General features: G+C 43.4%; 1 protein-coding gene across 1 annotated transcript; it reads left to right on the top strand.

The window, feature by feature from the left end:
• Window positions 1-619: 619 nt before the first annotated feature.
• Window positions 620-1,229, top strand: LOC123134705 (uncharacterized). Its single transcript, XM_044553900.1, has 2 exons — window positions 620-683; window positions 775-1,229. Exons 1-2 carry the CDS (start codon window positions 663-665, stop codon window positions 1,144-1,146), a joined length of 393 nt encoding a protein of 130 aa, XP_044409835.1. The 5' UTR covers window positions 620-662; the 3' UTR covers window positions 1,147-1,229.
• The last annotated feature ends 9,965 nt before the right edge of the window (window positions 1,230-11,194 follow it).

Here is an 11,194-nt window from a genome sequence, read left to right as displayed (position 1 = left end):
AAAGACTTCATTAGTCGCGGTTCCTACAGTTTCGCGACTAATGGGGCTGGACGGAAGCCTCTTTTTCTACCTTTTCAGATATTTTATACTATTAATAAACAGGAATCTACGGTGATGATGTGTTGTATTTCCACCTCCGAAACGTGTCTTCTAAAAAAATCGCGCGCTAAAATGTGGGCTATCGAATCGGCACTCTCCTGTCTCCCGCTCTCCCTTCAAGCCTTTTGTGTCTTCTCCAGCAAAACCATATGCTGATCTGCATATCTACTACCACCACAAACATGGACTGAAAATATTCAGATTATTCAGATCAAGCTCAACTTCCACCAATCACTCTTTTCCCTAAAAGCCAAGACGATCTGCTGTTTTAGACTGCTTGCTATAGACAGAGGGGCAATATAAAGCTTCGTTTAGTTTAGGCACTTGCAGATAGCATGGGAATCTAGGAAGTGTCCTTATTTTACACTACACTTGCTTTTTTTAAGTATTTCACTACACTTGGTTAGCAAGATTGTCCCTCTACACTTTCTCCATCGAGCGGGTAGATTGCTGCACAAAAGCATCAGACGCGCAAGAATGTGCAGCGAACCAAAAGTCCTGAATAACTTCTCATTATCATCTTGCCCAACCGGTGGTGACAAGGTGGTCACCTTCATCTCCCAATGCGGACCACGCTTCTACAAGTGCGTCAGAGAAGATGCAAAATTTCATTGGCAGCAAAAATCATTTTCCACAGCCGGATTCACTTTCTGAACATCAATATGCTTCATGCAGGCTGGGTTGTGTCAGTTTTTGAGATCCACGGACACCTACCTGCCGGAGCTCACTCGCAACGACTTGTCCCAGCCGTACGTGCTGCACCAGCCTCTAGCCGTGCACCCATCCGCTTCTCTTCACCAGAGATACAGGCGCGAGCACAATTTCGCGGACGGCGGCAGCCAAGCAGAGATCCAACCAGCTCATGGACGTCCCCGGCCACAGCTTGAGCAGTCGCGCCCCCCTTGCGCTGCACCGCACTGCTGCTCGATGGACAGCCAAAGCACAGCGCTGCTGATGGCTAGCACCAACCTGCTCCTGTTCTTATCTTTGTGCAGCAGAGCAGTTACTTCCGTGTACAAGAGTCCTGTAATGGGGAGACTCGTGTGATTTTGATTTTGCTAATTCCATTATGTAGCACGGACCCGTTTAAGCTGGCAACTGGCATGCTAATATCTCTGAACGTTCTCTCACTCCACAAGGTAGTCGTTGGTTTTTCATGGCTCACACTACTTCTAGTTATTTTTAACCCCTCATTTTTTTAGGGAGTGTCTAACAAACAGACGTCTGACTTTCACTTGGGTTTTTTTTTTGGCCCATTATCGTGTTGACCATCTGCCGATCGGCTGAAAGAAAGATTAGAATCAATGACTGATGATGATTGAGAAAAGACTGATGCTATTGAGCATACCTTGTCCATTGATTGACAATACATACATGAAAGCAGATTGAAGAAAAATATACTGGAAACAGATGGTTCATACAAAGGTTCCAGTAGCTTAGCAAACACATACATACGGACACACTGATAATTGATTGTTCCACTGACAACAATAACAACTTAAAAACTGCGTGCCACGAACGAATTATACTTCCGAAAATCACATCCTCGTCCTCCTGACTGAACTCAAGCAACTCTTAAATCTTGTTGATGATCATTATCCTTATGAACTCCTCAAATGCGCTGCACCTGAAAGTGATTAGTATAGCATTGCCAAACCTTAGGTCCTTCCCCATAATAAACTCCTTCCATTCCATCCCTCCTTAAATTTGATTCGGTCTTACTACACAGCAGTGGTAATGCTCCCTGTTACCAAGCGTATTCCAGCCATACTGTCCCCCGAGATCTGCAGACTGGAACTTATCTCGAATGGTAATTTATGTGATGCCACGTGCAATTCATACATCTCATAAAAAAGAGAAAAAGAAAAGGAAGGTGTCAGCCGGTGAGCAACAAAACTAGGACAGCTGTTAAAAGATGGAAGTAGTTATAACTAGGCGTATCACATACAGAAAAACCAGATAGGTCTAACCATATCAGATCCATCAAAAACAGAGAACTGACAACAAAACTAGGCTGCAGTTTGAGAGCTGAAAAGGGCAAAAAAAAAAGCGTAGTTGTGCTGCTAAGGTAGCCTTTTCGGAATGAAAAGAACAAAGAAATGTAGTAAGAGAAAAATAATGTACTGAAGCAAGAGATATCGAAAAGAGTAATGAAGAAAAATAATGTACTGGAGCAAGAAAAATAATGTACTGAAGCATGAACTAACATTTCTCTTTTTCTCTCAATCTGCTCTGAAACCTCGTTCAATAATCTACTGAAGAAAAAAATACTAAAAAACAATCTTTTTCGCCTATCCACAAAAGCAGAGTAGATTCGTAAAGGATTGTCAAGAACAAAGCCATCAATCAATCAATAAAAACTGAAAAGTTGTACATAAATTTCAGGTGGATAGTGACAGAGAAACATTTTGGGTTGATGGTTGACCTTAGCCTCACATTTTTTAAACGCACACGTACACGTCATGGTGATAAGCTCTTTCATTAGTGAGATGCTTACAGATTTGCCATCAGAATATAGAGGGGTTTTGGTTTTTTTGGCTGCTATAGCCACTGAAAGTGACACCGCTTGAGCCCCGCCGGCAATAGGCAGTTCCTTCTTGGCTGCTACAGCCACTGGAACTCTGGAAGTGACATTGCTGTCGGCAGGCTTGTTGGCGCCCCCACGCAAAATATGATTTCACAGCATGTATATGATCATGGTGCGATTCGACGCCACTGAAACCTCATTCAATCCATGGGTTCTGAATGATGAAGAAAATAAAATGAAGACTAAAAACTGACATGATAATAATAGACTGAAAACACATACAATGAATATAGACTGAAGAAATGACAATGAATTAAAAGAAGAACAATGAATTAAACAAAAGAAATCTAAAATAGAAAAAAAAACTGATATCTAGGCTCTGTATCAAAAGTTTACTAACAATTCGACAGAAACTTTACTGAATGCCAGCCGTTAAGTAGTCCCTTTTCGAATCATGCATGTTAGTTTGCAACGTCCATAAAATCCAAAGACAAGAACGCTCTGCATCAAACGATTGCCAAGGAAAACATCTGAATGAAGAGATTACCGCTCAACTTCTACCCTCTCCCTTTCCTGTTGACAGGGTCACTGACGAGCATGCAGCATAGACTGCCAAAAAAGAAAAAGGAAAAATTGAGGGACTCAACATGGACTAATGAATAAAGAGTGATGACTGAGAGAGTTAGCTCATGTAAATTGCAGATAGAGCAATGAACATAAAAACTGAACAATAACAGAAATGGGTGACTGAATAAATAGAAATGAACAACTAGAGCCTAAGATACTATGGTCAGACAAAAAAATGAAGGGAATAACTAAAATAGGCAGAGACTGAAGACATAAATAAAAAGTTTGAGATCACAGTCCTCTTTGAAGGAAATAAGCTAGTGTTGCTGAACTCCTTGAGCAGTTCATATATGCACCAGACAGTGAGCTAGCCTGGCATTCATGCGCATCACTACACTAGTCTAACTCAATAGTCTACCCCTCACCCTCAGCTTGTTTATTTTGGCCGCACTGACAAAGATGTCCCCGACAATGCAGCAACTTCATTGTTCACGAGGAGCCAAGATTCGTTCGGATTACAGGCTATACAATTAGGGACCAGCTTGTCGGCAACAGAATAATTCGTCATGAACTGATGCCCTTGGTTTTTCCGCCGTTTTGCTCAACTTGATTATGAAGCAGAAACCAAAAACCCTTATTTAAGCTGGAGGCACCCCATCGAACCTGAATTCTCGGTAAGCCCGGCATTCTCTAGTTTGAAGCTCCCAACTAAGCTTATCATTCCTGTTGATTTCATTTGACACACTTTATCTGCGCTAACTTATGACTTTCATGTCAAGCAGACTCTGGTGTTGCCCGATTCTCATTCTTGCACAAGGTGTCAATACAGAAGCAGTTATCTGCTGACTCACTGAAGTACGACATAACATCATCTCAAATGGTACACAAGGACGACACACCGGCTTTACCATGCTTTCCGGATGATATTCACCTACATGTACACACAAGTCGTATGCTTCGCCCAAAAAGTCAAAAGTAGTACCAAGGTCCGGCGTGATCACGTTTTCAGTTGGGTTCTCTCTGCAACACCTGACAGCCTTCTCGATCATGCGCTGATTCAACTTGGGCGCGGTGTTCTGCTCGGTACGGCAGCACCAATCCTAAGCCTGCAAACACAGGCATGCATTGCATAAATTTTCTGAATGCACAGAGCAATCAGCCTGCAAACACAGGCACATATTGCATTATTTTTCAGAATACAGAGAGCAATCAGCCTGCAAACACAGGCACATATAGCATGAATTTTCTGAATGTAGAGGGCAATCAGCCTGCAAAACACAGGCACATAGCATGAATTTTCTGAATGCAGAGAGCAATCAGCCTACAAGCACAGTATAGCGTGCTTTTTTCTGAATGCAGAGACCAATCAGCACTTGCTCTAACTGTAGGATTTCTTCAGTCATGACTAGTTTTACTTCCTAAATCCCTGAATCTATGATGTGATGCAAGTTGCCTTTCACTAACCTCTTGTTACAACCCAGTGCTTGGGGATTCATCATCCCCGTTGATAGCTCCGACATCGGAGGCGAGCTCTCGGTTCTTTCGGCCGCCGCCTCCTTCGCCGAGAAGATTTGTGCTTCGCCGCTGTCCACCCTCCGATTCTGCGTCACCTCGCCCTCCGCGAACAACAAACAAACATCCAAAAGAAAAATAGGAAGAAAAAAACAAAAGAATACCTCAAATAGTTGACAATCAATAAGGGCAAAAGAGAAATGTTTTTGGAATTTTTGGGTTTTGCAACTTAAACACAAAGACAAAGAAACGATGAAAAGAAAACAGCAAAGAAAAGCCAAAAAGAACAACAAAAAAAACAAGGAAAACAAACGAAAAACGAAAGAGAAATCTTTTTGGATTTTCGAAAAGATAAAAGGCAAAGAAGAACTTAAAGAAACACAACAAAAATATTTTTGGAATTTTTTTCCTCGAAGAAGGCAACCAAGAATGTAAAGACAAGCAAAGAAAAAATACTTTCAAAGTTCCAACCAATAAAAAGAACTTCAAAAGAAAAAAGGGAGAAAGAAATCTTTTGTGTTTTCTTGTAAAAGCAAACAAATAAACAAAAGAAACAATAAGAAGGAAAAGAACCATAAAGAACACAAAAGAAAGAGATCAAAAACCAAATGAAGCCAAACAAGAAGAACGAGAAATACATTTGGGTTTTCCATCTTTAACAAAACATTTACTTCCTACTTCTAGTTTCATTGCCCAATACTTCTTTGTCAACCTCTTCAGTTGAGACCCTGAGTACACCGAAGGTTAGGCGACTTTAGTATCTACTAGCAGCTTCTTTTGGTTCAACATTAACAGGTTTTGCTACTAATTTTTCTTATACCGAGTGACCACTTTTTACACAACCAGGTACGTCTCCATGGATCCTTGGTACTGGCTGTATTTTCATATAACTTACGATTCTTCCAGTTTGTCAGCCCTTCAACCTCCAGATTCTCATGTTCATGTTCTGATTAGAATCCTTACATGGATGCTCTACATGGTGTTGGCCCTCGAAGTTGTAATTCCCAAGTCCTCTGGGTGCTTATCTAGCTTAACCTTCCCTTTCCTGCCACCGCAGCCAGTCTCTCTGCCTCGGTTACTTGCTTTACCTGTTCTTTTGGAATCATCGTCTTGGTCACTTGTGTGGCTCTAGCCTCTCATCCTTAGTTCGACGTGGTCTTCTTGGATCTGTCTCTGGCGGTGTGTCTTTAGGCTGTCAGTTTGTTGGCTTAGCAAACAGGTTAAGTTACATTATCCTCATAGCGAGATTGTGTCTCGTCGTCCTTTTGATCTTGTTCACTTCGATGTTTGGGGTCCAGGTCCCTTTGCCTCAAAAGGAGGACATCACTATTATATCATCTTTATAGATGATTTCTCTCGACACACATGGATATATTTTATGCTTTTCTTCTAGTGAGGTCTTATCTATCAGTAAGAAGTTTGCCACCACGCTTCATACCCGGTTTTCCACTCCTTCCTGTGTCTTCCATGCAGATTTTGCTTGCGAGTTTATCAATCATTTATTGCGCGGATTTCCTTGCTGAGCAGGGCGCACTTTCTCAGTTCTCTTGTCATGGTCCTGATGCTCAGAATTGTTTGCTAAGCATCGTCACCTTCTTGAGGCAGCTTGTGCATTGAAGATCAATGCATCTCTTCCACCTCACTTTTGGGTTGAAGTTGTTTCTGCATCCACCTGCCTGATCAACAGTCATCCTTCCTTGCCTTGCAGGGTGATATTCCTCTCGAGTGTCTTTTTGGTCGTTCTCATGGCTACTCAGTGCTTCATTTGTTTTGTTGCGTTTAATACATTCTTCTTGCCCCTCAAACTGACTACTTAGTATATTGAATGTGTCTTCTTAGGTCACTTTTGGGTTGAGGTTGTTTCTACATCCACCTACCTGATCAACAGTCAACCTTCCTTTGCAGGGTGATATTCCTCTCGAGTGTCTTTTTGGTCGTTCTCATGCATGGCTACACAACGCTTCGTTTGTTTTGTTGCGTTTAATACGTTCTTCTTGCCCCTCAAACTGGTTGCTTAGTATATTGAATGTTACTTCTTAGGTTACGCTGATGAGCACAAGGGCTATCAGTGTTGGGATCGTATTGATCGGCGGATAAGCATTTCTCGGGGTGCGACTTTTGATGAGCCTCATCCTTTCTATCCATGTCAATTCTCTCCTTCGGCCTCTCTCGTTGAGGATATTTCTTTCCTGGCTTTTTGCCGATACACCTATTACTCATGTATTGCCCTTGTCCATCCATTCCAATGTGTCTTTCTGTACGACTGTTGTAGACCCCACGTCATCGTCACTTGCGGCTTCCCAACCTCGTTCGTCCCCTAAGGCTTCCCAGGAGATTCATCCTCATCCTCTTCTTTACTAAACTAGTCGTCCACATCTTGTGAATTCTTCTGATGCGTCATCTTTCGATGAGCTATCTCCCTCAACTACTATGTCTCCTTCTGTTAACAACGCACCTCCTCCAGCTCAACCTACTTATGGCTTCTACGCTCGCCCGCTTCCGCTTATTGACCGCTATAGGTATTCTAGCATTGCTCTTCTCAATACGACTTACCGTGACGCCATGTTCATTCCGAACATCGACATGTGATGGCAGAGGGGATTGCTGCTATTGAACGCACCGACACGTGGGATCTCAGTTTCCTTCCTCCCATGCTCATCCCATCACTTGTATATTGTAAGTAGGTCTACAAGATTTAGACTCTAATGGTTCTCTTGCGTTAGAAAGCTTGTCTTGTGACCCGTGTCTTTCAACGTGAAGATGGCTATGGCTACGATGAGACATTTGCTCATGTGGCTCACATGACCACTCTTCGCGCACTTCTCCTGTGATATTTGTTCGCCACTAGTCTGTCTCTCAGCTTGATGTCAAGGATGTCTTTCTTAATGGTGAGTTGCATGGGAAGGTATACATGTAGCCACCACCTAGATATTTTTTTCCTGATGGCACGATCTGCCGTCTTTGTCGCTCTCTCTATGCCTTTAGCCTCTCGTGTCTGGTTTGAGTGTTTGTCTCAGCGATGACTGCAACTAGTTTTTGCCAAATGCTTATGATTTGTCCTTTATAGCATCTTTCAGCTCAGGGTCAAACTTTGCTTCTATATGTTGATGACATGATCATCACTGCCAACATCTCTGAGTGCATTGCCTTTTTTGAAGGTTCGTCTTAGTGAATAGTTTCTATGTCTATTGGTCCTCTTTGTTACTTCCTTGGAATTGAGGTTTATTCTACCTCTGATGGCTTCTTTATTTCCTAAGAGAATTCATTTAGTATCTTCTTGCTCGTGCTGCTCTTGATGAGCCTTGTCCTTTCTATCCACGTCAATTCTCTCTCTATGCCTTTAGCCCTCGTGCACGGTTTGAGATTCTTTTTGTCTCAGCAATGGCTGTAACTAGTTTTTGCCAAATGCTCATCATTCTGCACTTTATATCCATCTTTAAGTTCGTGGTCGAGCTTTGCTCCTATATGTCGATGACATGATCATCACTACCAACAACTTTGAGTCCATTGCCTTTTTTAAGGCTCGTCTTAGTGAATAGATTTAATGTCTGATCTTTGTCCGTTTCACTACTTGGAACTGAGGTTTCTTCTACCTCCGATGGCTTCTTTATTTCCCAAGAGAAGTACATTTAGGATCTTGCTCGTGCTGCTCTTAGTGATAAGGTCACTGCTAAATCTTGGTCCTCTTCGCTAGTTCCTTGAGATTGTTCCTTATTTCCCAAGAGAAGTATATCCAAAATCTTCTTGCTCATGCTGCTCTTAGTGATGAGCGCACTACTGAGACTAGAGCCAACGTCCACCTTTGTCCCACCTTTGCTCCCTACCAGTCTGGATGGGCATTCTTTGCCTTGCTGCCACTACTAGAAAAACCTCTACTAATGGCGCACCTATTATGGCCATTAATGGCGCATCTGTGGTGCGCCACTAACAGCACGCCATTAGTAATTTTTACTAATGGCGCACCAGCGGTGCGCCATTAGTATCTGGTATACTAATGGCGCACCACTGGTGCGCCATTAGTATAGGCCATGGTGCGCCATTAGTATGCCTCCCAAGGGCCAGGTGCTTTGGATACTAATGGCGCACCACAACTGGATGCGCCATTAGTAACCGCGGCATACTAATGGCGCACTTTCCTATGATGCGCCATTAGTGATGCGTCATTTAGAATCTAGATCTGGATCGTGATTTTTTGCCCATTTTTTTGCTCGTTTTTTTTTGCTTGTTTTTTGGCATGACAATATTCTCAAATTTTGTTCCTGTTGTTTTTGGATCTTGTTGCCATGGTCTTTTGCCGGAGAGGAGTTCGCCGGAGAGGAGGAGGAGGAGCTCACCGGAGAGGAGGGAGGAGGAGCTCACCGGAGAGGAGGGAGGAGGAGCTCACCGGAGAGGAGGGAGGAGGAGCTCACCGGAGAGGAGGGAGGAGGAGCTCACCGGAGAGGAGGGAGGAGGAGCTCACCGGAGAGGAGGGGATTTTTTGCCTCACCGGAGAGGAGGGAGGAGGGAGAGGAGGGAGGAGGAGCTCACCGGAGAGGAGGGAGAAGAAACCATGAGGGGAGGGGAGGGGAGGGGAGGGGAGGGGAGGAGGGAGGAGGAGGTCGCCGGAGAGGAGGGAGAAGAAACCATGAGGGGAGGGGAGGGGAGGGGAGGGGAGGGGAGGGGAGGAGGGAGGAGGGAGGAGGTAGGAGGAGGTCGCCGCAGAGGAGGAGAGAAGGGAAGATGAAATGAAGAGAGGAGGAGAGGACCAGCCATATATACGGCATACTAATGGCGCACCGCGGGCAGGTGCGCCATTAGTAATTTTTTTTTATTTTTTTGATTTATTTTGAATTTTGAAGGCGGGAAGATACTAATGGCGCACCATGGTCAGGTGCGCCATTAGTAATTTTTTTAATTTTTTTGATTTATTTCGAATTTTGAAGGCGGGAAGATACTAATGGCGCACCATGGTCAGGTGCGCCATTAGTAATTTTTTTTATTTTTTTTATTTATTTTGAATTTTGAAGGCGGGAAGATACTAATGGCGCACCATGGTCAGGTGCGCCATTAGTAATTTTTTTTATTTTTTTGACTTATTCTGAATTTTGAAGGAGGGAAGATACTAATGGCGCACCATGGGCAGGTGCGCCATTAGTAAGTTTGATTTTTTTTGCCTCTCTAGATCTTAAAAGCCCCGTATCTTTTTTTCTGTTAGGTTTTTGAGGTTTTTGAGGATGTAACTTTTCGATTAGATGATTTTCATATAAAAAACTTTTTCATCCGAGTTAGTATGCAAAAGTTATGCCCATTTTTACAAATTCTCGCGAGATTTTGCAAATGAAGTCAAAATTCATATTTGCAAATTTTCCCAACAACTAGGCCACATATCACATGGGAAACTTATTTTCTTTTATTTCTTTGACATTTTTATCATTTTGTTTTATTTTTTTTAAAACTGAAAAGGCGATCCACGGGGGGGGGGGGGGGGGTGCATTCGGTGGAAGTGGTGGCCAAGGTTACTAATGGCGCACCGTGGCATGGTGCGCCATTACTAGTTTAACTAGTAATGGCGCACCACACACACGGTGCGCCATTAGTATGTTTGGACAGGCGCACTAGTTAAAAAAAAATTTGGTACTAATGGCGCACCGTTAGTATATACTAATGGCGCACCACCTTCTGATGCGCCATTAGTGTTGAAACTACTAATGGCGCACCCTGCCTACGGTGCGCCATTAGTGCCATTTCCATCTATAGCCCTTTTCCTAGTAGTGTGCAGGTTGCTATGAATACTGTCTCAATCCCACATCACGTGTTCCCTTTATGGTTCTCATAGTCTGCATTCGTTTGCAGAATACTTACAGCATCATATCAATTCTCCTGAAGCCAGTTCATGTCTGTCCAGCAAGCGAAAGCCTTTGAAGCCTTTGAACATATTGAAACCGTTCAGTTTGAAGTTCATGGCTACGGAGAAATCTGTCAGGCAGGGTGGCAGACAGCATCGTGGGGGAACTTCAAAGGATCTGCCTGAGGATCTGGCAGAAATGTATAAAACAGATCCTGAAGAAGATTACAATCAGCACAAGACTCGAATCCAATGGATTCGACGCTATTGGGCTGAACAGTGGTACAAGTACAAGTTCGTCACCCAGGAGTACGCAGAGAAAAATGCTATCAAGAGTCCTTGGGGTGATATTCTCTATCGAGGCCTTCCCCCCAAGAACAAAGCTGAAGCCATTGCGCAAGAATTCTATCCTTGCATGGTCCGTGGGCCACAGCCTGAAGAAGCCGACCCATCATCATTGCTCTATTGTCGTGACGACAATCTCTTCAAGCGCAACTTCCAGTTTGCTAAGGCTTCAGCAAAGGAAAACAAGAAGTCACGGGGATTAGACTTCAATCCTGGTCCCTCTGCTCCTCGAGATGATGGCACACGTGAAGCTGAAGAAAACAGAATGGCCCCTTTGCAAACCTTGATGGCCTCATCTCCTACATCTTGGTACAAGGTGC

Source organism: Triticum aestivum, chromosome 6B (assembly GCF_018294505.1).
Source record: "Triticum aestivum cultivar Chinese Spring chromosome 6B, IWGSC CS RefSeq v2.1, whole genome shotgun sequence".
NCBI classification, from domain to species: domain Eukaryota; kingdom Viridiplantae; phylum Streptophyta; class Magnoliopsida; order Poales; family Poaceae; genus Triticum; species Triticum aestivum.
Note: the sequence above shows the minus strand (reverse complement) of the source record. Positions and strands in the feature narration are given on the sequence as shown.

Excerpts from the sequence above, each read along its gene's own strand:
- LOC123134705 (XM_044553900.1), top strand. The coding sequence starts at position 663 with ATGCGGACCACGCTTCTACAA. Across the intron at positions 684-774 it reads TGCGGACCACGCTTCTACAA|GCTGGGTTGTGTCAGTTTTT; the intron begins GTGCGTCAGAGA and ends TGCTTCATGCAG.